The following is a 25,676-nucleotide window of genomic DNA, read 5'->3' as shown; positions in this document are numbered from 1 at the left end:
ACCCCCTGCCCTTGTTGGGGGGGACACTGTGCACCCCAGGGACCCCCCACCCAGGCTGGTGGGTGCCCCGTGCACCCCCCTGCCCCTGTTGGGGGGGACATTGTGCACCCCAGGGACCCCCCACCCAGGCTGGTGGGTGCCCCATGCACCCCCCTGCCCCTGTTGGGGGGGGACATTGTGCACCCCAGGGACCCCCCACCCAGGCTGGTGGGTGCCCCGTGCACCCCCGGGACCCCCTGCCCCTCTTTGGGGGGGGGACACTGTGCACCCCAGGGACCCCCCACGCAGGCTGGTGGGCACCCCAGGGACACACCCCCCCCACCCCGCACTGGCTGGAAGGCACCCAGGGACCCCCGACCCCTTTGGAGGGCACCCCATATGCCCCAGGGACCCCTTCCCCTGACTGGCAGGCACCCCCCGCCCCCCCTCGGCTGGTGGGGCACCCCATTCACCCCAGGGCCCCCCTGCCCGGCTCGGCGCGGTGCCAGAGCCCCCCCCCCCCCCCCCCAAAAAAAAAAAAAAGCACCAGCGAGCCCTATCGGACCCCAAAAACCTTTATTTGTCACCCAAACCGCACCCCAGGGCGGATGGACAGGGAGCCCGGGGAAGAGGGGGGCGGAGGGGGGGGTGAGGGGGGGGGCGTTACACCAGTTTTTTGGCCTCGAAGAAGCTCTTGAGGTGCCTCATCTGCCAGATGCCGGTGAGGATGAGGATGATGGTTTGGGCGATGGACCACCACAGCACCCGCTGGTTGGTGCTCTCGCTCGTCATGCGGAAACGCTCCTCCCGGTACTGCGGGAGGGGGGAATAATAAAAAAAAAAAAAATCGATTAAAAAAAAAAATAGACAGTAAGGGGGTGGGGAAAAAAGGGGGGGTTTTACCCTTCCCGGAGCCTTCCTCCTCCTCCTCACCCGTTGGTAGTTCTGCTCCTTCTGGATCTGCTCCACCTGGTCGAGGAGCTGGCGGGCGCGGAGCTGCAGCTCCGTCAGTTTGTCCTTGGCGGCGATTTCGGGGTAGTTGTTGGTGTGTTCGCCCACCTGGATGTCCAGGTGCACCCGCTGCCAAAAAAGAAAGGAGAAAAAGGGGGGTTCAGCGGAACACCCCCACCACGGCTGACCCCCCCCCCTCCCCACACGCGCTTTTCCCCGGAGCCTCCCGGTTACCAGTTTGCCGCCGGCGAAGAGGGCCATGCGGGTGGAGTTGGAGTGGAGGCAGATCTGGTGCTCGCCCGGCGTGTGGGAGGTGAAGGTGAAACGTCCTTCGGAGCCGTACTGTCGCGACAACACCACCTGCGCGCCCCCCCGCCACCACCACCCCCACCCCCCCCCGACACCGTCACTGTCACCGTCACCCAGCGCCCACCCCCGGGGAGGGGGACGGCAGCGGGACGGGCCCCGTGCTCCCCACCGACCCCCTTGCCCTTGTTGGGGGAGGACACTGTGCGCCCCACGCCCCGGCTGGTGGGCACCCCAGGGCCCCCCTACCCCACCTGGAGGGCACCCAGGGACCCCCTGACCCCTTTGGAGGACGCCCCAGGGACCCCCCAGCCAAGACAGCGAGCACCCCAGGGACCCCCACCCCAGCTGGCAGGCACCCCGTGCCCCCAAGGGACCCCACACCCAGGCTGGTGGGCACCCCAGGGACCCCCTGCCCTGCTTGGTGGGGCACCCTGTGCTCCCCAGGGACACCCTGCCCTTATTGGGGGGGACACTCTGCACCTCAGGCACCCCCTGACCCCTTTGGAAAGCACCCCATATGCCCCAGGGACCCCACAGCCAAGACAGTGGGCACCCCAGGGACCCCCACCCCAGCTGGCAGGCACCCCGTGCCCCCTACAGACCCCACACCCAGGCTAGCGGGTGCCCTGTGCACCTCAAGGACCCCCTGCCCCAGCTGGAGGGCACCCAGGGACCCCCTGACCCCTTTGGAGGGCACCCCATATGCCCCAGGGACCCCACACACAAGACAGTGGGCACCCCAGGGACCCCCGCCCCAGCTGGCAGGCACCCCGTGCCCCCTAGGGACCCCACACCCAGGCTGGTGGGCACCCCAGGGACCCCCTGCCCTGGCTGCAAGGCACTCCAGGGACCCCCACCCCAGCTGACAGGCACCCTGTGCCCCCCAGGGCCCCCTCCCACCCAGGCTGACGGGCACCCCATGCACCCCAGGGACCCCCTGCCCCAGCTAGTGAGCACCCTACGCGCCCCAGGGACCCCAACTCCGGGCTGGTGGGTACCCAACCCCCCACCCCCCGGCCCCGCGACCCCAACCCTGGGCTGGTGGGTGCCCGAGCCCCCGCTGGGACACCCCCCCCGGGCCGCTCACCTTGCCGTCGGGGTCCTTCACCTCCACGTGCATTCCCAGCCCAGGGGTGGAGGGCAGGAACGACTCCGACTGCTTGTCCCACAGCTGCGTCCGGTAGTTCCCTGGGGGGTCGGGGGGGGGGGGGGCAGCGGGTTGGAGCGGGGCCCAGCACCCCCCCAGCCGAGCCCCCCCTGTCCCGTTCCCCCCCCCCCCCTTCTCATCCCCTTTCTTAGGGGTCTCTCCCACCCCCTCCCTTCCCCACCTCCCCCCCCCAAGCCCTGGTGGTCCCTCCCGTTCCCCCCCCTCGGTCCCCAGCCCCCTTCTCACCGCCCCCCCCGGTCCCCGGTCCCCTCCTCACCGCCCCCCCCCCCCCCCCCAACCCCCACCTCACCGCCCCCTCCCCCCGGTCCCCGGTGGTTTCTTAAATCCCTTCCCCGTTCCCCGGCTCCCACCCTCACCGTCCCCCCCGTTCCCCCCCCCAGCCCCCGGTCCCCTCCTCACCGCCCCCCCCCCCGTCCCCGGTCCCCGGTTCCCCCCGGTCCCCTCCTCACCGCCCCCCCCCCCCCCAAAACCCCCGGCCTCCACCTCACCGCCACCCCCCCCCCCGGTCCCCGGTGGTTTCTTAAATCCTTTTCCCGTTCCCCGGCTCCCCCCCTCACCGTCCCCCCCCCGCTCCCCGGCGGCCTCCTCACCACCCCCCAGCCCCCGGCGGCCCCGCACCGATAACCATGGTCTCGTCGGGGATCTCCTCGATGAAGCAGCGCTTCTCGGTCTCGCCGATGTGGAAGTAGAGGCCGTGGGCGCTCCAGGCCAACAGCACCAGGGCCACCAAGACCGCCCGCACCTCCCGGCCGCCCGCCATGGCCCCGGTCCCCCCTCAGTGGCCCGCGGGGGGGGGGGGGGGGGGGGCGCACTGCGCATGCGCCGCCGCCGCCGTTCACGCACTGCGCATGCGCCGCTGGCCCCCGTTCACGCACTGCGCATGCGCCGCCCGCCGGCGGCCACTCGCCGGTCCCCACGCCGCAGCTCCGGGAGCCCTCTGGGTCCTAGCGCCCGCCCGCCTCGCCCCCACTACGCATGCGCCGCTGCCGCACGCACATGCGCATGCGCGGCGTGCCGCCCCGTGGCGCAACGGGGAGGGCGCCGCCCCCCCGGCTCTAAGGTTGACAGTTCGAGCCCCGCCTGAGCCAGCTCCGAGGGGCCCGGCGACCCCCGGGTGTGTCACATTGTCCCCCCCGGGGCGACCGGCTTCGGTTGCCACCCCCAGTCGGTGCCGAACCCTCCGGTGGGGCGGGGCCAACCCTTCACACCCCACCAGCAGTGTGGCAACACCACCGCCAACCTCCTTCCTTCCTTCTTTCGCACCCAGCCGCGGCTCCGGGGCTTGGCCGGGGTGGCGGGGTCCCATGGGTGAGCGGGTGACGGAGTGGGGGGGGGACACCCCCAGGGGAATGGCCCCGGCGGGGCGGGAGGGAAAGCGGAACCGCGGGGCCGGTTGCGCCACCGGCAGCCCCCCGCCTCCGCGGGCTGGGAATTTCGGGAGGCGTCGGTATAAAGGTTTCGGGGGGGGGGGCGGCGGGGTGCCACCATGGCCTGCCAGCCCGCGCTCACCTTCACCCTCCTCCTCCTCCTCCTCCGCGCAGAGGCCGAAGGCTTCGCCCTCTGCCACGCGCCCGCCCTGCAGACCAAGGTCTTCCAGTACCGGTGAGTCGCGGTGTCACCCATGGGTGACATCCCAGGGAAGAAGGGAGGGGAGCGGAGGGAGGGGGGGGTGTCAGGGTGCGGGGTGGGCACCGCCATCACCGCCATGTCGTCTTCCCCCCCCACCCCCCCCCCCGGCAGAATTTGGGACGTCAACCAGAAGTCGCTTTACCTGCGCAACGACCAGCTGGTGGCCGGGCACCTGCAAGGGGCCAACGCCGCCCTGGAAGGTGAGACGGGGACACGGGGGGCGAGGGGTGGGGGGGACGCACAAACACACACCACCCCCCCCACCTTGTGTCACCTTCCCTCCCCCCCGCCGTCACGCGCGCAGAGAAGGTGTTTTGGGTGCCCAACCGCGCCTTCGAGCCCGCCCGCCTGCCCGTCATCCTGGGCATCCAGAATGGCACCCGCTGCCTGGCCAGCCCCCCCGCCAGCCAGCCCACCCTGCAGCTGCAGGTCAGGGGACAGCCCCGGGGACAGGCCGGGGACGCCGCGGGGACGGGGGATGTCACGGGGAAGGGGGACACGGTGGGGGAAAGGGATGCCACGGGGACGGGGACGAGGATGCCATGGGGAGGGGGATGCCACGGGGACGGGGACGAGGATGCCATGGGGAGGGGGATGCCACGGGGATGGGGACGAGGATGCCATGGGGAGGGGGATGCCACGGGGATGGGGATGAGGGTGTCGTGGGGAGGGGGACACTGCGGGGACGGGGACGCCACGGGGATGGGGACGAGGGTGTCGTGGGGAGGGGGACGCCGCGGGGACGGGGACGCCACGGGGACGGGGGACACGGTGGGGAAGGGGATGCCACAGGGATGGGGACAAGGGTGTCGTGGGGAGGGGGACACTGCGGGGACGGGGACGCCACGGGGATGGGGACGAGGGTGTCGTGGGGAGGGGGACACTGTGGGGACAGGGATGCCATGGGGATGGGGACGAGGGTGTCGTGGGGAGGGGGACACTGTGGGGACAGGGATGCCACGGGGATGGGGACGAGGGTGTCGTGGGGAGGGGGACGCCACGGGGACGGGGACACCACAGGGATGGGGGACACGGTGGGGGAAAGGGATGCCATGGGGACGGGGACGAGGGTGTCGTGGGGAGGGGGACGCCGCGGGGACGGGGACGCCACGGGGACGGGGGACACGGTGGAGAAGGGGATGCCACAGGGATGGGGACAAGGGTGTCATGGGGAGGGGGACACTGCGGGGACAGGGAAGCCACGGGGATGGGGACGAGGGTGTCGTGGGGAGGGGGACACTGCGGGGACGGGGACGCCACGGGGATGGGGATGAGGGTGTCGTGGGGAGGGGGACACTGTGGGGACAGGGATGCCACGGGGATTGGGGGGTACCGCGGGGATGGGGATGTCACGGGGATGGGGGACATGGTGGGGAAAGGGACACCACAGGGATGGGGAGGAGGGTGTCATGGGGGGGACGCTGCAGGGACGGGGACACCACGGGGATGGGGACGCCACGGGGATGGGGACGAGGGTGTCATGGGGAGGGGGACACCACGGGGATGGGGATGCCACGGGGACGGGGACACCAAAGGGATGGGGATGCCACGGGGATGGGGACAGTGTGGGGACAGGGATGCCATGGGGAGGGGGACACGGTGGGGATGGGGATGACGCGGGAATTGGGGACAAGAATGACATGGGGCTGGGGACACCACGGGGCTGGGGACACCACGGGGCCACCGTGGGGATGGGGACACCAAGGGGATCCCAGGGATGGGGCACTGTGGGGACAGGGACACCATGGGGACACCATGGGGCTGGGGACACCGAGGGGCTGGGGACACGACGGGGATCCCAGGGATGGGGCATTGGGAGGATGGGGACACCACGGGGCTGGGGACACCATGGGGCTGGGGACACCACGGGGCTGGGGACACCATGGGGATCCCAGGGATGGGGCATTGCAGAGCTGGGGACACCATGGGGACGGGGACACCACGGGGATCCCAGGGATGGGGACACCATGGGGCTGGGGACACCACGGGGATGGGGACACCATGGGGATGGGGACACCAAGGGGATCCCAGGGATGGGTCATTGCAGGGCTGGGGACACCATGGGGCTGGGGACACCACGGGGACGGGGACACCATGGGGATCCCAGGGATGGGACACCATGGGGCTGGGGACACCACAGGGATGGGGACACCATGGGGCTGGGGGCACCAAGGGGATCCCAGGGATGGGGCATCATGGGGATGGGGACACCACAGGGCTGGGGACACCATGGGGATCCCAGGGATGGGACACCACGGGGATGGGGACACCACAGGGCTGGGGACACCATGGGGATCCCAGGGATGGGACACCACGGGGATGGGGACACCACGGGGATGGGGCCACCACGGGGATCCCGGGGATGGGGACACCAAGGGGATCCCAGGGATGGGGCATTGCAGGGCTGGGGACACCATGGGGATGGGGACATCACGGGGATCCCAGGGATGGGGCACCGCGGGGATGGGGACACCATGGGGATCCCAGGGATGGGACACCACGGGGATGGGGCCTTGCAGGGCTGGGGACACCATGGGGCTGGGGACACCATGGGGACGGGGACACCAAGGGGCTGGGGACACCATGGCGATCCCAGGGATGGGACACCACAGGGCTGGGGACACCACAGGGATGGGGACACCATGGGGATCCCAGGGATGGGACACCATGGGGCTGGGGACACCACAGGGATGGGGACACCATGGGGCTGGGGGCACCAAGGGGATCCCAGGGATGGGGCATCATGGGGATGGGGACACCACAGGGCTGGGGACACCATGGGGATCCCAGGGATGGGACACCACGGGGATGGGGACACCACAGGGCTGGGGACACCATGGGGATCCCAGGGATGGGACACCACGGGGATGGGGACACCACGGGGATGGGGCCACCACGGGGATCCCGGGGATGGGGACACCAAGGGGATCCCAGGGATGGGGCATTGCAGGGCTGGGGACACCATGGGGATGGGGACATCACGGGGATCCCAGGGATGGGGCACCGCGGGGATGGGGACACCATGGGGATCCCAGGGATGGGACACCACGGGGATGGGGCCTTGCAGGGCTGGGGACACCATGGGGCTGGGGACACCATGGGGACGGGGACACCAAGGGGCTGGGGACACCATGGTGATCCCAGGGATGGGACACCACAGGGATGGGGACACCACAGGGATGGGGACACCATGGGGATCCCAGGGATGGGACACCATGGGGCTGGGGACACCACAGGGATGGGGACACCACGGGGATCCCAGGGATGGGACACCACGGGGATGGGGACACCACGGCGATCCCAGGGATGGGGATACCACGGGGATGGGGACACCACGGGGATGGGGACACCATGGGGATCCCAGGGATGGGACACCACGGGGATGGGGACACCACGGGGATCCCGGGGATGGGGACATCACGGGAATCCCAGGGATGGGGCACAACGGGGATGGGGCCACCACAGGGATGGGGCCTTGCAGGGCTGGGGACACCATGGGGCTGGGGACACCACGGGGAAGGGGACACCACGGGGCTGGGGACACCACGGCGATCCCAGGGATGGGGACACCATGGGGATGGGGACACCGCGGGGCCGGGGACGCCGGGGGAGGCAGGCGGGCCGGTTTCCCCGTCGGCTGAGGGTGACGTCCGGCGATTCGGGTGCCCGCCGCAGGCCGCCGACATCAGGGAGCTGCCTCAAGCCGGGGTGGCCTCGGCCGCCTTCACCTTCTTCCGCTCCTACAAGGACGGGCTGTGGCGCTTCGAGTCGGCCGCCAACCCCGGCTGGTTCCTCTGCACCTCCTCCCGCGGGCACCAGCCCCTGGGGCTCTCCCGCCACCCCGACGCCACCCACCTCCTCGACTTCTACTTCCAGCTCTGCTGAGCCCCCTCCTGCCCCGGGGACGGTGACAGTCCTCCCCCACCCCCCCGCCCCCCGCCTCTTCTCCAGGGATGGGGACATCTTCGCCCCGGCGACGGGGACGTCTTCATCCCAGGGATGGTGCCATCCCCCCCACCCCGGTGACGGGGACATCCCTCCCGGTGACGGTGCCATCCCCCTGGGGATGATGATGGTGTCCCCCCTGGGATGGTGACATCCCGCCATCCCCCCCGGGGATGGTGCCATCCCCCCTGGGACGGTGCCATCCCTCCCGGTGATGGTGCCATCCCCCTGGGGATGACGATGGCGTCCCCCCTGGGATGGTGACATCCTCACCTCGGGGACGGTGACATCCCGCCATCCCCCCTGGGGATGGTGCCATCCCCCTGGGGACAGTGACATCCCCCCTGGGACAGTGCCATCCTCACCTCGGGGACGGTGACATCCCGCCATCCCCCCTGGGGACGGTGACATCCCCCCCGGTGATGGTGACATCCTCCCCTTGGGGACGGTGCCATCCCCCCTGGGGACGATGCCATCCCCCCAGGGATGATGCCATCCCCCTGGGGACAGTGACATCCCCCCTGGGACGGTGCCATCCCCACCTCGGGGACAGTGCCATCCCCCCAGGGATGGTGCCATCCCCCCGGGAGACTGTGCCATCCCCATGGGAACAGTGCCATCCCCCTGGGGACGGTGCCATCCCCCCCCCCCGGAACGGTGCCACCCCCCCTGGGACCAGTGCCATCCCCCCGGATAGTGACATCCCTCCAGGATGGTGACAACCCCCCTAGGGTGCTGCCATCTGCCCCCCACCCCAGGACGGTGCCACCCCCCGAGGACGAGGCCATCCCCCTGGGGACCGTGACATCCCCCCAGGATGATGCCACCCCCCTGGGGATGGTGACATCCCCCCTAGGATGGTGCCACCCCCCCTGCCCAGGACAGTGACATCCCCCCAGGACGGTGCCACCCCCCTGGGGACGGTGCCACCCCCTGGGAATAAAGATGCTGAGGACACCTCGGTCCCTGTGGCGTGGGTGACAGTGGCTGGGGGGGGGGGGGACACACGCGGGGACACAAGGCGGGGCAGGGCGAGCAGTGGCCCCCGGCGCCTGCGTCACCGCGGCGGGGTGGCCGGTGTTGCGCCACCCGGTTGGTGAAGGGACGGGGACGGGACGTCCCCGAGAAGGGTGACGCCAGGCGTCGGGGACGCCCCGGAGCTGGGGCACCTCCCGCCTTCGGCTCCTTCCCGGATTTGGGGGTGGCGGACGCTTCCCGCCCGGGCACACCCCGGCCTGCGCCGGCACCGCATGGCACGGACGAGGGCACGGGGGACACCGCGGGGACAGGGCACGGGGGTCTATGGGGAGGGGGCCCGAGGGCACCGGGGGGACAGGGCACACGGACACCGTGGGGACGGGGCTCGTGGGTCTATGGGGCACAGGGCACGTGGGATCGTGGGGGCCATGGGGACAGGGCACATGGGACGCCATGGGGCACACGGACACCATGGGGCACACGGACACTGTGGGGACGGGGCTCATGGGTCTATGGGGCACAGGGCACGTGGGATCGTGGAGGCCATGGGGACAGGGCACATGGGACACCGTGGGGCACACGGACACCATGGGGACAGGGCTCGTGGGTCTATGGGGCACAGGGCACGTGGGATCGTGGGGGCCATGGGGACAGGGCACACGGGACACCGTGGGGCACACGGGAACATGGGGACGTGGCACGTGGGACCTCGGGGATGGGGCACAGGGACACCATGGAGGCCATGGGGACAGGGCACATGGGACGCCATGGGGCACACGGACACCATGGGGCACACGGACACCGTGGGGACGGGGCTCGTGGGTCTATGGGGCACAGGGCACGTGGGATCGTGGGGACCATGGGGACAGGGCACATGGGACACCATGGGGCACACGGACACCATGGGGACAGGGCTCATGGGTCTATGGGGCACAGGGCACATGGGACACTGTGGGGCACAGGGGCACCATGGGGACAAGGCACGTGGGACCATGGGGACAGGACACGTGGGACCTCAGGGATGGGGCACAGGGACACCGTGGAGGCCATGGGGACAGGGCACATGGGACACCGTGGGGCACACGGACACCATGGGGACAGGGCTCGTGGGTCTATGGGGCACAGGGCACGTGGGATTGTGGGGGCCATGGGGACAGGGCACACGGGACACCGTGGGGCACACGGGAACATGGGGACGGGGCACGTGGGACCTCGGGGATGGGGCACAGGGACACCATGGAGGCCATGGGGACAGGGCACATGGGACGCCATGGGGCACACGGACACCATGGGGCACACGGACACCGTGGGGACGGGGCTCGTGGGTCTATGGGGCACAGGGCACGTGGGATCGTGGGGACCATGGGGACAGGGCACATGGGACGCTGTGGGGCACAGGGGCACCATGGGGAGAGGGCACATGGGACCTCAAGGACAGGGCACACGGGACACCATGGGGCACATGGGACCATGGGCACAGGGCACATGGGTCTATGGGGCACAGGGCACATGGGACACTGTGGGGCACAGGGGCACCATGGGGACAAGGCACGTGGGACAATGGGGACAGGACACGTGGGACACCATGGGGCACACGGACACCGTGGGGACGGGGCTCGTGGGTCTATGGGGCACAGGGCACGTGGGATAGTGGGGACCATGGGGACAGGGCACATGGGACACCGTGGGGCACATGGGAACATGGGGACGGGGCACGTGGGACCTCGGGGATGGGGCACAGGGACACCATGGAGGCCATGGGGACAGGGCACATGGGACGCCATGGGGCACACGGACACCATGGGGCACACGGACACCGTGGGGACGGGGCTCATGGGTCTATGGGGCACAGGGCACGTGGGATCGTGGGGACCATGGGGACAGGGCACATGGGACACCGTGGGGCACACGGGAACATGGGGACAGGGCACGTGGGACCTCGGGGATGGGGCACAGGGACACCATGGAGGCCATGGGGACAGGGCACATGGGACACCGTGGGGCACACGGACACCATGGGGACAGGGCTTGTGGGTCTATGGGGCACAGGGCATGTGGGATCATGGGGGCCATGGGGACAGGCACACGGGACACCGTGGGGCACACGGGAACATGGGGACGGGGCACATGGGACCTCGGGGATGGGGCACAGGGACACCATGGAGGCCATGGGGACAGGGCACATGGGACGCCATGGGGCACACGGACACCATGGGGCACACGGACACCGTGGGGACGGGGCTCGTGGGTCTATGGGGCACAGGGCACGTGGGATCGTGGGGACCATGGGGACAGGGCACATGGGACAATGGGGATGGGGCACGTGGCCACCATGGGGACAAGGCACATGGGACCACGGGGACAGGACATGTGGGACACCATGGGGCACACGGACACCATGGGGACAGGACATGTGGGACACCATGGGGCGCATGGGACCACGGGGACAGGCCACGTGGGACCTCAGGGACGGGGCACACGGGCACCATGGGGACAAGACGTGTAGGACCTCAAGGACGGGACAAGTGGGACCATGGGGACAGGGCACAGAGGACCACGGGGACGTGGCACATGGGACCACGGGGACAGGACACGCAGGACCTCGGGGACAAGGCACGGGGGACAATGGGGACGGGGCTCATGGGACCGCAAGGACAGGGCACGTGGGACCATGGGGATGGGACACAGGGGACCCTGGGGACGGGGCTGCCGCGGCCGTGGGGACGGGGCACGTGGGACAGCGGGGACAGGGCAGGTGGGAGCTCGGGGACGGGGCACACGGGGGTCACAAACCCCTGGGGGACACGGCCGGCGGGGACGGGGCACAGGGGACACACCGGTGTCTCGGGGACGGGGCACGGGGGACACGGCGGGGACCATCCACGGGGCACAGGGGAGAGGGGACACTGCGGGGACGGCGGGGGGGGGGGGGGGGGGAGCAGAGGGGACACGCCCCGCGGTGACGGTGGGCATGCCACCGGGGAGGGGGACACGGGGGACAGAGGGACCGGGGCGGTGTTTCGCCATCGCCGCGTGTCCCCGTCACCCGTCCTCGTGCCGCCGCCCGCCCGGCCCCCGCTCCCGCCCCTGAAATTACCCACCCCCGCCCCACCCAGCCCTATAAGAGCCACCGTCACCCCGGGGTGTGGGGGGACACGCACACACACGGGGACACACGCGGACACGCGGACACACGGAGGACACGGGACAGGATTTCGGCAGCCGACGGAATCGCAGGTATCGCGGGGGACGGGATGGGGACAAGCCGGGGTGACATTCGGAGGGCGTTCACTCTGGAGCCTACTGACAACCTGTTGGCAACCGGGAGACCAGGTGCATTGGGGGGGGGCGGGGGGGGGGGGACGGACACACCACACCCCCACCCCCACCCCCCACCCTCCCCGCGTCACCGGCGTCACCCGCATGCCACCCTCTCTCCCGCGCAGGCCCGACCATGTCCCACAGATCCGGACCTGTCCTGAGGTGAGCGGGGACGGGGCGGGGACGGGGCTGTCCCCGAGTCACCCAACGTGGCGCCCGCCCTCACCCCTCTCTCTTGGGTGTCCCGTCCCCCCCCTCCCCGGGGTGCAGCCGGGCCAGGGGTCCCCAGGGCCACCCGGAGCAGTCCCCGTGTCGCAGGCGCCCGCGGGGCGTCATGGCGGGGCCCGGGGACGCGGCGGAGGCTGTCACCGACCCCGACATGGTGGCCTTGTTCGAGGACTTCCTGGGGAAAGGTAGCGGCCGGTGGGGGGCGGGGAAGGGGGGGGGGGGGGCCTGTCCCCACGTGTCCCCCGTGTCCCTGTCCCTGTGTCCCCACATTTATCCCTACCCCCGCGTGCCCATGACACCCCTGTGCCCCGGCCCCGTGGCCCCGTGGCCCCCATCCCCATGTCCCTGCGATGTCCCCGTGTCCCCATGCCACCCCTTGTGCCCCCTCCCCGTGTCCCCTATCCCCATGTCCCCCGTCCCCATGTCCCTGTGATGTCCCCATGTCCCCATGACCCCCCTGTGCCCCATCCCCATGTCCCCACGTCCCCCATCCCCACGTCCCCGTGATGTCCCCATGTCCCCATGACACCCCTGTGCCCTGTCCCCATGTCCCCTATCCCCACGTCCCCGTGATGTCCCCGTGTCCCCATGACACCCCTTGTGCCCCCTCCCCGTGTCCCCCATCCCCACGTCCCCGTGATGTCCCCGTGTCCCCATGACACCCCTGTGCCCCTTCCACACACCCATGACGTCCCCGTGCCCCATCCCCACGTCCCTGTGATGTCCCCACGCACCCACAACGCCCCTGTCCCCCATCCCCATGTCCCTGGGATGTCCCCGTGTCCCCATGACCCCCCCCGTGCCCCGTCCCCACGTCCCCCATCCCCACGTCCCCATGATGTCCCCATGTCCCCATGACCCCCCCGTGCCCCATCCCCACGTCCCCATGTCCCCCATCCCCACATCCCCGTGATGTCCCCATGTCCCCACGTCCCCATGTCCCCCATCCCCACCTCCCTGTGATGTCCCCGTGTCCCCATGACCCCCCCCGTGCCCCGTCCCCACGTCCCCCATCCCCACGTCCCCATGATGTCCCCATGTCCCCATGACCCCCCCGTGCCCCATCCCCATGTCCCCACGTCCCCCATCGCCACACCCCTGTGATACCCGCATGTCCCCATGTCCCCATGATGCCCCTCTGCCCTGTCCCCACGTCCCCCATCCCCACGTCCCCATGATGTCCCCATGTCCCCATGACCCCCCCGTGCCCCATCCCCACGTCCCCCATCCCCATGCCCCTGTGATGTCCCCATGTCCCCACGACCCCCCCGTGCCCCATCCCCACATCCCCATGTCCCCCATCCCCACATCCCCGTGATGTCCCCATGTCCCCACGTCCCCACGTCCCCCATCCCCACGTCCCCATGATGTCCCCATGTCCCCATGACCCCCCCGTGCCCCATCCCCACGTCCCCATGTCCCCCATCCCCACATCCCCGTGATGTCCCCATGTCCCCACGTCCCCACGTCCCCCATCCCCACGTCCCCATGATGTCCCCATGTCCCCATGACCCCCCCGTGCCCCATCCCCACGTCCCCATGTCCCCCATCCCCACATCCCCGTGATGTCCCCATGTCCCCATGTCCCCACATCCCCCATCCCCACGTCCCCATGATGTCCTCATGTCCCCACGTCCCCACGTCCCCCATCCCCATGTCCCTGTGATGACCCCATGTCCCCATGATGCCCCTGGGCCCCATCCCCACGTCCCCACGTCCCCCATCCCCACACCCCTGTGATACCCACATGTCCCCATGTCCCCATGATGCCCCTCTGCCCTGTCCCCATGTCCCCCATCCCCACGTCCCCATGATGTCCCCATGACCCCCCCGTGCCCCATCCCCACGTCCCCATGTCCCCCATCCCCATATCCCCGTGATGTCCCCATGTCCCCACGTCCCCACGTCCCTCATCCCCACGTCCCTGTGATGTCCCCATGTCCCCATGACCCCCCCCGTGCCCCATCCCCACGTCCCCACGTCCCCCATCCCCACGCCCTTGTGATGTCCCCGTGTCCCCGCGCACCCACGATGCCCTTCTGCCCCCTCCCCGTGTCCCCCCACCCCGTGTCCCCGTGTCCCCCGACAGAGGAGACGGAGGAGGAGATGACGATATCCTCGGGGGGGACGCGTCCCCCCCCGCAGCCCTACCACTACCTGCTGCGGGACACGGAGCAGAGGGGGCTCTGCCTCCACGATGGCCACCTGGTGGCCACCAGCCTGCAGGGTGCCAACGCCGCCCAGGAAGGTGGGTGCCCTGGGTGAGGAGGTGCCACCCCCACCCCCCCCAACCCCCCCCCGCGGCGGGCGCTCCCACCCACCCACCTCATCTCCTCCTAGAACCCATCAGCGTGGTGCCCAACCGGCACCTGGAGCGCCAGCGTTGTCCCCTCATCCTGGGCATCCAGGGTGGCACCCAGGCCCTCTCCTGCGGTACCGGCCCCGAGCCCCAGTTGAAGCTGGAGGTGAGCATGGGGGAGGCCGGGGGGGGGTGTCACGATGCGGGGTGGCCCGGGTTGGGGGGCACCCTGGGGTGGGGCAACCCAAAGTGGGTCAACTCAAGGTGGGTCAACCCAAGGCGGGGGCACCCTGGGGTGGTGGATGTCCAGAGGTGGGTCAACCCAAGGTGGGGGGCACCCAGAGGTGGGACGTCCCAAGGTGGGTCAACTCAAGGTGGGTCAACCCAAGGCGGGGGCACCCTGGGGTGGTGGATGTCCAGAGGTGGGTCAACCCAAGGTGGGGGGCACCCAGCGGTGGGACGTCCCAAGGTGGGTCAACCCAAGGTGGGTCAACTCAAGGTGGGGGCACCCTGGGGTGGCGTATGTCCAGAGGTGGGTCAACCCAAGGTGGGGGGCACCCAGAGGTGGGACGTCCCAAGGTGGGTCAACCCAAGGTGGGTCAACTCAAGGTGGGGGCACCCTGGGGTGGTGGATGTCCAGAGGTGGGTCAACCCAAGGTGGGGGTCACCCAGAGGTGGGACGTCCCAAGGCGGGTCAACCCAAGGTGGGGGCACCCTGGGGTGGTGGACGTCCAGAGTTGGTCAACTCAAGGTGGGTCAACCCAAGGCAGGAGCACCCTGGGGTGGTGGACGTCCAGAGGTGGGTCAACCCAAGGTGGGGGTCACCCAGAGGTGGGGCGTCCCAAGGCGGGTCAACCCAAGGTGGGGGCACCATGGGGTGGAGGATGTCCAGAGGTGGGTCAACCCAAGGTGGGGGACACCCAGAGGTGGGGCGTCCCAAGGCGGGTCAACCCAAGGTGGGCAACCCAAGGCGGGGGCACCCTGGGGTGGTGGACGTCCAGAGTTGGTCAACTCAAGGTGGGTCAACCCAAGGCGGGAGCACCCTGGGGTGGCGGACGTCCAGAGGTGGGTCAACCCAAGGGGGGTCAACTCAAGGTGGGGGCACCCTGGGGTGGCGGACATCCAGAGGTGGGTCAACCCAAGGTGGGGGACAGCCAGAGGTGGGGCGTCCCAAGGCGGGTCAACCCCAGGTGGGCAACCCAAGGTGGGGGCACCCTGGGGTGGTGGACATCCGGGTGGTGGGTCAACTCAAGGCGGTGTCACCCTACGATGGTGACGTTCCAAAATGACGTCACCCCGAGGCGATGTCACCCGGCGGTGGGGATTTCCCAGGCTGGTGTCATCCCGCGGTGGCATCACCCGGAGGTTGGGCTTCCGTGAGACTCTTCCCCCCTGGAGATGGGGTTGGGGGGGGGCGGGTGTTTCTCTGGGACGGCGTCACCCCGGGGTGGTGTCCCGGCAGTGACACCCCCCCCCCCGCCCCCCCCCGCTGACAGGATGTGGGGCTGATGGACCTCTTCTTGCGGGGGGCCGAGGCCACCCCCTACACCTTCTACAAGACCTTTGGTGGCTCCACGCACACCTTCGAGGCGGCCGCTTTCCCCGGGCTCTTCCTCAGCACGGCCCCGGGGCCGGCGTTGGCCGTGGCCGCCCCCCCCGCCGTCACCGCCTTCTACCTGCGCCGCAAGTGACGGCGGCACCCAGGGGTGGGGGGGCACCCATGGGTGGGGGCGTCCTCCCCACCCGTCAGGTTCGGGGAATAAAGCGGTGGGGTTTGGTTCAGGTCGTGGTGTGCGGGTTTTTGGGGGGGTGGGGGGGGGGGTGGGGGGGGGCAGGTAGGATCAGCACGTGGATTGGGTCCATGGGGCAGGATCGATCCATGGGGGTCAGGATCGGGTCCATGGGGGGACAGGATCGAGACCGGTGGGGCAGGATCGCACCCATGGTGGGGCAGGATCGGGCCCTGTGGGGCAGGATTGGGTCCATGGGGCAGGATCGATCCATGGGGGGGCAGGATCGTGTCCATGGGGGGGCAGGATCGGGACCAGTGGGGCAGGATCGGGTCCATGGGGGGTAGGATCAGGCCCTGTGGGGCGGAATTGGCCCATGTTGGGGGCAGGATCGGGCCCCACGAAGCAGGATCGGGTCCATGGTGGGGCAGGATAGGGTCCTGTGGGGCAGGATTGGGTCCATGGGACAGGATGGGTCCATGGGGGGGGGACAGGATTGGGCCCGGTGGGGCAGAATCGGGTCCATGGGGCAGAATCGGTCCATGGGGGGACAGGATCGGGTGCCGTGGGGCAGGATCAGCCCATGGAGGGGCAGGATCGGGCCCTTTGGGCCAGGACCGGGTCCAGAGTGGGGCAGGATCGGGCCCGGGAGGCAGGATTGGCCAATGGGGGGGCAGGATCGGGCCCTGTGGGGCAGGATTGGGTCCATGGTGGGGCAGGATCGATCCATGGGGGGGAGGGTCGGGTCCATGGGGGGGCAGGATCGTGACCGGTGGGGCAGGGTCGGGACCATGGGGCAGGATCGGGCCCTGTGGGGCAGGATCGGGCCCGGGGGGGGGGGGGGGGCAGGATCGGGCCCAAGACCGGAGCCGAGGGGGCGTGGCCACGCGCAGGCTCGCCCCTCCCCTCTGGTGGGGGGGCGCCGCCGAGGAGGGGGCGTGGCCAGAGGAGGGGGCGTGGTCAGAGCAGGGGGCGTGGCCAGGGGAGGGGGCGTGGCCTCCGGAAGACCCGCCCCGCGGCGCGCGCCGGCAGTGCCGGTAAGGGAAGGGGAGGGGAGCGACCGGGGGGGGGGGGGGGGGGAGGACACACGACCCCCGGGGGGGGCGGGAGGGTCCCCATGGCCCCGGGGGGGGTGTGCGGGGTCCCCCCGAGCCCCCCCCCCCACAGCCCTCAGCGCCCCCCAGGGCCCCCCCCACAACACCCCCTGGAACCCCCCCCCTCCACATCTCTGGGTGCCCCCCCTCCCCCTTTAGGGCCCCCCCCCCCCCCAAACCCTTTGGGGTCCCCCCCAACCCTTGGGGACCCCCCCCCATATAAGCTTCGGGGCCCCCCCCAACCCTTGGGGTGCCCCCCCCTTTGGGGTGCCCCCCCTCTAAGCCCCCCCCCCCCATAACCCCTTGGGGTCCCCCTTATCGCCCCCCCCACCCCACCAAAGCCTTTGGGGTCCCCCCCAAACTCCCCCCCCCCCACACCCCTTTGGGTGCCCCCCCCCCCCACTCCCTGGGGTGCCCCCTGCCCTGACTGGGGGGGGGGGTGGGGGGTGTGCAGGCTTTTGGGGGGGGCCCCAACGAGGTGCCCCCCCCCCCCCCCCGCCCCCCCCAAATAGAGGCAGCACCCGCATCTGGGGGGCAAAATGTGTCGTGTCCCCCCCCCTTTAATTTGGGGACCCCCCCGGTGCTGCTGGAGGGCCCACCCTTGGGTGCAATCCCCCCCCCCCGCCCCCGCCGTGACCCCCCCCCCCCCCCCCCCCCCGTGCCCCACTTGAGTGGCTTCTCCGGTGGCCGCTATGGGGCTGCGCTCAGGGCAGCGGGACGTGTGGGGCAGGCCGCGGGGTGCGGCGTGGGGTGCAGCCCCCCCCCCCCCCATACCCCCCAACTCAGGACAGGGGCGGGGGGGGGGGGGACGGGACATGGGTGGGTGAGCTGTGACCCCCCCCCCACCCCCCCCGCCGCTTTCGTGCTATGGGGCTGTGCTCCGCGGCCTACGCAGCAGCAGGATGTGGGGCGCGGTGTGGGGCGGGCTGTGGGGTGCAGCCCCCCCCCCTCCCTCCCCACCCCCCACCCACACTCAGGACAGGGGTGCTGGGGGGGGGGGGGTGTGAGCTGTGACACCCCCCCCCCCCCAGTGCCCCACTTGAGTGGCTTCTCCGGTGGCCGCTATGGGGCTGCGCTCCGGGCAGCGGGACACGTGTGGGGCAGGCCGTGGGGTGCGGCGGGGTGGGGGGGGGGGGGGGTGCAGCCCCATAGCAGTCGGTTGGGTGCCCGTGTGTCCCCCCCCCACCCCCCCCCCCGGCTCCCATCCCCCTTTCCTGCCCCGGCAGGGCCGGAAGCCGGCGGTGGCGGTGACGCGGGTGACGCGGGTGACGCGGGTGACGCGGGGGCCGGGGGGTGACGGGGACCGTGGGGTGACGGGGACGGGGAGCGGGTGCTGGGCCCCCGGCCCTGCCCGCAGGTGCCCCCCCTCCCCCGCCTCTTCCTCCTCCTCCTTCCTCCTTCTTCCTCCTTCCCTCTCGCGCGCCTCCTCCCGCCCTCCATCTCCCTCCTTCCTCCCGCCCGCCTTCCTCCTCCTCCCTCCGCCTTCCCCCCCTTCCTCCCTCCCTCTGTCCTCCATCCCTCCCTCCTTCCTCCCATCCTCTGGTCCTCCCATCCTCCTCCTCCCATCCCTCCCTCCTTCCTCCCATCCCTCCCTCCTCCATCCTCTCCTTCTCCTCCTCCTCCCTCCCTCCTCTCCTCCTCCCCCTCCTCTCTCCCCTCCTCCCTCCCTCCATCCCTCCCCTCTCCTCCCTCTTCCTCCCTCCTCCTCCTTCCTCCTTCCCCTCCCTCCTCCCTCCTTCCTCCCTCCCTCCCCTCTCCCCTCCTTCCCTCCTTCCTCCCTCCTTCCTCCATCCCTCCTTCCTCCCTCCATCCTCCCTCTTCTCCCTCCCTCCCTCCCTCCATCCCTCCCTCCTTCCTCCCTCTTCCTCCTTCTTCCCTCCTCCCTCCTTCCTCCCTCCCTCCCTCCTCCCTCCATCCCTCCCTCTTCCTCCCTCTTCCTCCCTCCTTCCTCCCTCCCTCCTCCCTCCCTCCTCCTCCTCCCTCCATCCCTCCCTCTTCCTCCCTCTTCCTCCCTCCTCCCTCCATCCCTCCCTCTTCCTCCCTCTTCCTCCTTCTTCCTCCATCCCTCCTTCCTCCCTCCCTCCCTCCTCCCTCCATCCCTCCCTCTTCCTCCCTCTTCCTCCCTTCTTCCTCCATCCCTCCTTCCTCCCTCCCTCCCTCCTCCCTCCATCCCTCCCTCTTCCTCCCTCTTCCTCCCTCCTTCCTCCATCCCTCCTTCCTCCCTCCCTCCTTCCTCCCTCCATCCCTCCCTCTTCCTCCCTCTTCCTCCCTCTTCCTCCTTCCCTCCATCCCTCCCTCTTCCTCCCTCCTTCCTCCATCCCTCCCTCTTCCTCCCTCCTTCCTCCATCCCTCCTTCCTCCCTCCATCCCTCCCTCTTCCTCCCTCTTCCTCCCTCCCTCCATCCCTCCCTCTTCCTCCCTCTTCCTCCCTCCCTCCATCCCTCCCTCTTCCTCCCTCCCTCTCTCCCTCCATCCCTCCCTCTTCCTCCCTCCCTCTCTCCCTCCATCCCTCTTTCCTTCTCCCCTCCATCCTCCCTCCCCCCCACCCCACCCCCGCCAGTGCAGGGACCCCCCCACCCACTCCCCTTCTCCTCCTTCCTGCCCCCCAACAGGGCTGACCCACGGCCATGGGGCCGGCCACCGCCACCGCCGCCGCCGCCGGCAGGACCAGCACCAGGACGGGCAGCTGCCTGCGCAGGGCGGGCAGGCGGCCATAGCCGGGGGGCACGGCGCCATGGAGCCGGCGGGCACCCCCCCCACCACCATCACCCCCCCCGCCACCGTCACCCCCACCGTCACCCCCACCGTCACCCCCACCGCGGTCCTGGCGGCGCAGGACGCCATCGTCTTCTCGGGGACGGGCGCCGAAGGGGTGACCCCCCCCACCGCGGCACCCGCCGCGGCACCCGCCGACGTCTTCTGGGCCAGCCTGCTGCAGGCCCAGCTGTGCGTCTGGGAGCTGCAGGGGGCCATCGAGGGGCAGCCGGATGGTGGCCACCACGACCGGACGCCCCAAGGTGGCCCGCGCCATGGCCACGGGGCCATCTCACACCAACGGCGTGGTCCTGGGGCCGCGGAGGAGAGCGTCTGGCGCCAGCACGGGGCCGCCGATGGGAGCATCTCGCCCAAGTTCATGCCCAGGGATGGGAGCATCTCACCCAAGTTCATGCCCAGGGATGAGTCCACCTTGCCCAAGTTCATGACCGTGGATGAGAACATCTCGCCCAAGTTCATGCCCAGGGATGGGAGCATCTCACCCAAGTTCATGCCCAGGGATGAGAACATCTCACCCAAGTTCATGCCCACGGATGGGTCCACCTCGCCCAAGTTCATGACCGTGGATGAGAACATCTCGCCCAAGTTCATGCCCGCGGATGGGTCCTTCATGACCGTGGATGAGAACATCTCGCCCAAGTTCATGCCCGCGGATGGGTCCACCTCGCCCAAGTTCATGACCGTGGATGAGAACATCTCGCCCAAGTTCATGCCCACGGATGGGTCCACCTTGCCCAAGTTCATGACCATCGGTGAGAACATCTCGCCCAAGTTCATGCCCACGGATGGGTCCACCTCACCCAAGTTCATGCCCACGGATGGGAGCATCTCGCCCAAGTTCATGCCCACGGATGGGTCCACCTCACCCAAGTTCATGCCCACGGATGGGAGCATCTCGCCCAAGTTCATGCCCACGGATGGGTCCACCTCGCCCAAGTTCATGCCCACCGATGGGAGCCTCTTGCACGAGCACCAGGGCCACAGATCCACGGATGAGAGCATCTTCCACGTGGCCACGGGTGGGAGCGTCTCACCAGAGCACCGGGGCCACGTCCTGCCAGAGAGGAGCATCTCCCACCAGCACGCGCCCACAGATGAGAACGTCTCGCCCAAGTCCGCGGCCATGGAGAAGAGCATCTCGCGCGAGCGCCGAGGCCGTGGCTCCGCATCCGAGAGCGGCTTCCACGTGTCTCCAGGTGGGACCATCTCACCCACGTCCATGCCCACGGATAAAAACATCTCACCCAAGGCCACGCCCATGGATGAGAGCACCTTCCATGAGCACCAAGGCCACGGATCAACATCCGAGAGCGTCTTCCACACGTCTACAGACGGGACCATCTCCCCCAAGTCCGAGCCCATGGATGGGAGCATCTTCCGGGAGCACCAAGGCTGGGGATTCACCTGTGAGAACATCTCGCCCGCCTCCACAGGTGGCAGCATCTCCAACGAGCAGCGTGGCCACGTGGCCACAGATGGGAGCATCTCGCCCAGGTCCATGGCCATGGATGGAAGCATCTCCCCAACGTCCGTGCCCGGGGATGAGACCATCTGGCGAGAGCACGTGCCGATAGATGGGACCATCTGGCCCAAGGTCATGACCGTGGGTGGGACCATCAAACCTCGCTCTGTGACCATGGATGGGACCGTCTCCCCCAAGCCCACGCCCCTGGGTGGGACCATCTCGCAGGAGCGCGTGCCCATGGGTGGGACCATCTTGCCCAAGTTCATGCCCATGGATGGGACCATCTCTCCCAAGACCGTGTCCATGGATGCAACCAACTTGCCCAAGTTGATGCCCACGGATGGGACCATCTCAGCCAAGTTGATGCCCACGGATGGGACCAACTTGCCCAAATTCATGCCCATGGATGGGACCACATTGTCCAAGGCCATGCCCACAGTCGGGACCATCGTGCCCACGGATGCGACCATCTCGCCCAAGCCATGCCCATGGATGGGACCATCTCGCCCAAGTTCATGCCCACCGATGGCACCAACTTGCCCAAGGCTGTGCCGATGGATGCGACCACCTCACCCAACTTCATGCCCATGGTGGGACCATCTCAACCAAGCTCATGCCCACGGGTGGGACCATCTCACCCAGGGCCATGCCCATGGATGGGACCATCTCAGCCAAGTTCATGCCCACGGATGGGAGCGTCTTGCCCAAGTTCATGCCCACAGACGGGACCATCTCGCCCAAGGCCAAGCTCATGGGTGCAACCAACTTGCCCAAGTTGATGCCCGCGGATGGGACCATCTCACCCAAGTTGATGCCCACGGATGAGACCAACTTGCCCAAGTTGATGCCCACGGATGGGACCATCTCACCCAAGTTGATGCCCACAGATGCGACCAACTTGCCAAGTTGATGCCCACGGATGGGACCATCTCACCCAAGTTCATGCCCACCGATGGCACCAACTTGCCCAAGGCTGTGCCGATGGATGCGACCACCTCACCCAACTTCCATGCCCATGGGTGGGACCATCTCAACCAAGCTCATGCCCACGGGTGGGACCATCTCACCCAGGGCCATGCCCACGGATGGGACCATCTCAGCCAAGTTCATGCCCACGGATGGGAGCGTCTTGCCCAAGTTCATGCCCACAGACGGGACCATCTCACCCAAGGCCAAGCTCACGGGTGCAACCAACTTGCCCAAGTTGATGCCCGCGGATGGGACCATCTCACCCAAGTTCATGCCCACGGATGAGACCAACTTGCCCAAGTTGATGCCCGCGGATGGGACCATCTCACCCAAGTTGATGCCCACAGATGCGACCAACTTGCCCAAGTTGATGCCCACGGATGGGACCATCTCGCCCAAGTTCATGCCCACGGATGCGACCAACTTGCCCAAGTTGATGCCCACGGATGGGACCATCTCACCCAAGTTGATGCCCATGGATGGGACCATCTCACCCAAGTTGATGCCCACGGATGCGACCAACTTGCCCAAGGCCGTGCCCACGGATGGGACCACCTCCCCCGCGGGCCCCCCCCGGCAGGTGGCGCGGACGAAGAGGAGGGTGAGGATGAAGACGCCGCCGATGGCTGCTCCTCCCGGAGGAAGACGCCGAGGAGGAGGAGGAGGAGGAGGAGGAGGAGGAGGAAGAGGAGGAGGAGGAGCCCCACTTCCACACCAACCCCCTCTTCCAGAGCCCCCTGCCCCTCTACCGGCCCCACGGTCACCTCGGCACCCCCGGGGGGGGGGACACCGGGGGGGACAGCCCTGTCCCCCCCCCACCCAACGCCCCCCGCGCCTTGGGTGCCACCCGCCAGGAGAGGACATCGGCGCCGCCGCGGAGCGGGGTGAGTGCGCGACCCCCCCCCCCCCGCCCCCCCCCGCCCCAAGTTTGGGTTGTTTTGGGGTTTTTTTTGGGGGAGGGGGGGGGGGGTCACATATCACTGATCCCCCCCCCCCCCCCCACCTTCCATGTCTTCTCCCCCCCTGCCCCCCCCAGGGCTGGCGTTTTCTGACCCCCCGGATCTACCCCCAGGATGTGGGGACCCCCCGTACCCCCCCCTCTCTGGAGCTTAGCAGCGGGGGGGGGGGTGACCGGGACCCCCCCGGCCCCGGTGACCCCCAGGTTGTGGCCTCAGGAGAAGGGAACCAAGATCTGACCCCCCCCCAGCCCCCCCACCCCCCCAAAGCCACCCCTGGGAGGGGGGTACCGGCCCCCCGCCGGGCCTCGACCCCCCCACATTTGCCCCAAAAAGGGGGTTCCCACCCCCCCACCAAGCACTTGCCCCCCCCAGATTTGCCCCAGGGAGGGGGGGCCCAGACACCTGCAACCCCCCAAGATTTACCCCAAAAAGGGGGGTACCGACCCCCCTGGCCCCCCCAGATTTACCCCAAAAAGAGGGTACCAACCCCCCCCAGATTTGCCCCAGGGTGGGGGGGCCCGGACCTTCCTGGCCCCCCCAGATTTGCCCCCAAAAAGGGGGGCGCCAGCCCCCACCCAAGCACTTGCCCCCCCCAAATTTGCCCCAGGGAGGGGATACCAACCCCCCCTGGCCCCCCCAGATTTTACCCCAGGGTGGGGGGGCCCAGACCTTCCTGGCCCCCCCAGAGTTGCCCCGAAAAGGGGGGTGCCAGCCCCCTGCCAAGCACTTGCCCCCCCAGATTTGCCCCAGGGAGGGGGGTACAAGACCCTGTGGCCCCCCCCAGGATTGCCCCAAAAAGGGGGGTACCAGTCCCCGGCCAAGCCGTTGCCCCCCCCAGAATTGCCCCAGGATGGGGGGCCCCAACCCCCCTGGCCCCCCCAGATTTTGCCCCAAAAAGGGGGGCACCAGCCCCCGCCAGGCCCTTGCCCCCCCCGATTTGCCCCAAAAAGGGGGCTACAAGCCCCCCCCCAGCCTCCAGCCCCCCTGCATCACCCCAGCCCCCCCCAGCCCCCCCTATCAGCCCATGGGAGGGGGGTACCCGCCCCCCCCCACCCCCTGCCCCCCAGGGGCACCCCCAGCCCCCCCCCAGCCCCCCAACCCCCCCACATCAACCCATGGGAGGGGGGTACCAGCCCCCCCCCAGCACCCTGCCCCCCCGGGGGCACCCCCAGCCCCCCCCCCCACTTTCTCCCCACCTCCGGGGGGTCCCCCGGGAGCGGGGGGGTCCTGGGGCAGGGGGGAAATATCGGGGGCCCCCCCCCAACCCGGCGCCCCCCCCCCCACCGCGCCCCGCCACGGAGGAGCTGGAGCCCCCGCCGGACCCCCCCGCCAGCACCCATGGGTGAGGGATGCCCCCCCCCCCCGCCCCCCCACCTCAAAGCCCTGTCTGTCCCCCCGACCCCCCCCATCTGCCCCCCCAAACCCTCTGCCCCCCCCATCCACCCCCCCCGCCCCCCTGTCTGCCCCCCCCGACCCCTGACCCCCCCCAAATCCTGCCCCCCAACCTTCCATCTGTCCGCCCCCCCCCTTCCCCCAGACCCTCCGACCCCCCCTCCACATCCCCCCGTCACCCCTCTGGCCCCCCCAAAACACCCCCCAGGACCCCCCCCAGCCCCCCTGACCCCCCCCAAAGCCCCCCAGCCCCTCCCAGACCCACATCGGTGGGCAGAGTTAAGGGGATTCCCCCCCCAGTGCCCTTTGACCCCCCCCAAACCCCCATTTTGTTCTGTCCGTCTGTCCCCCACCCCCCACCCCCCCGGCCCCCCTGACCCCCCCCAACCCCCACCCCCCCCCATCCCCTCCCAGACCCACACCAGTGGGGCAGAGTTAAGGGGATCCCCCCCCCCCCCAATACTGGGCTGCCTCCCCCAAACCCCC

General features: G+C 69.8%; 5 protein-coding genes across 6 annotated transcripts in view; 4 read left to right on the top strand and 1 right to left on the bottom strand.

Annotated features, from left to right (window-relative positions):
* Positions 1–538: 538 nt before the first annotated feature.
* On the bottom strand, positions 539–3,251 carry TMED4 (transmembrane p24 trafficking protein 4). Its single transcript, XM_074563801.1, has 5 exons — positions 3,026–3,251; positions 2,327–2,427; positions 1,165–1,290; positions 913–1,059; positions 539–792 (listed from the first exon to the last, which is right to left on the bottom strand). The coding sequence occupies exons 1-5, from the start codon at positions 3,165–3,167 to the stop codon at positions 643–645; spliced, it is 666 nt and encodes a 221-aa protein (XP_074419902.1). The 5' UTR covers positions 3,168–3,251; the 3' UTR covers positions 539–642.
* A 185-nt stretch (positions 3,252–3,436) lies between these two features.
* LOC141733357 (interleukin-1 receptor antagonist protein-like) lies at positions 3,437–8,938 on the top strand. Of its 2 annotated transcripts, XM_074563617.1 has the most exons (5): positions 3,437–3,715; positions 3,949–4,009; positions 4,148–4,236; positions 4,341–4,465; positions 7,712–8,938. In XM_074563617.1, exons 1-5 carry the CDS (start codon positions 3,712–3,714, stop codon positions 7,919–7,921), a joined length of 489 nt encoding a protein of 162 aa, XP_074419718.1. In that variant the 5' UTR covers positions 3,437–3,711; the 3' UTR covers positions 7,922–8,938. The 2 variants fall into 2 exon arrangements, with proteins under 2 accessions (XP_074419718.1, XP_074419717.1); XM_074563616.1 differs by lacking the exon at positions 3,437–3,715 and having other exon boundaries at positions 3,894–4,009.
* A 3,486-nt stretch (positions 8,939–12,424) lies between these two features.
* LOC141733465 (interleukin-36 receptor antagonist protein-like) lies at positions 12,425–16,498 on the top strand. Its single transcript, XM_074563835.1, has 5 exons — positions 12,425–12,442; positions 12,551–12,693; positions 14,598–14,756; positions 14,849–14,973; positions 16,304–16,498. Exons 2-5 carry the CDS (start codon positions 12,615–12,617, stop codon positions 16,496–16,498), a joined length of 558 nt encoding a protein of 185 aa, XP_074419936.1. The 5' UTR covers positions 12,425–12,442; positions 12,551–12,614.
* Positions 16,499–17,511: 1,013 nt separating this feature from the next.
* Positions 17,512–24,674, top strand: LOC141733272 (uncharacterized). The gene is made up of 3 exons (XM_074563408.1): positions 17,512–17,574; positions 20,243–23,723; positions 23,876–24,674. The coding sequence occupies exon 2, from the start codon at positions 20,365–20,367 to the stop codon at positions 22,693–22,695; it is 2,331 nt and encodes a 776-aa protein (XP_074419509.1). The 5' UTR covers positions 17,512–17,574; positions 20,243–20,364; the 3' UTR covers positions 22,696–23,723; positions 23,876–24,674.
* LOC141733271 (PH and SEC7 domain-containing protein 4-like) overlaps positions 22,856–25,676 on the top strand; it is a 6,641-nt gene continuing 3,820 nt past the window's right edge. The window contains exons 1-2 of the mRNA XM_074563407.1: positions 22,856–23,440; positions 24,171–24,234. Of these exons, the coding sequence (XP_074419508.1) occupies positions 22,856–23,440; positions 24,171–24,234 (649 nt within the window). The remainder of the gene's footprint in view (positions 23,441–24,170; positions 24,235–25,676) is intronic.

Source organism: Larus michahellis, chromosome 20 (assembly GCF_964199755.1).
Source record: "Larus michahellis chromosome 20, bLarMic1.1, whole genome shotgun sequence".
NCBI lineage: Eukaryota > Metazoa > Chordata > Aves > Charadriiformes > Laridae > Larus > Larus michahellis.
The sequence above is the reverse complement of the archived record's forward strand: the minus strand, read 5'-3'. Positions and strand labels throughout refer to the sequence as shown.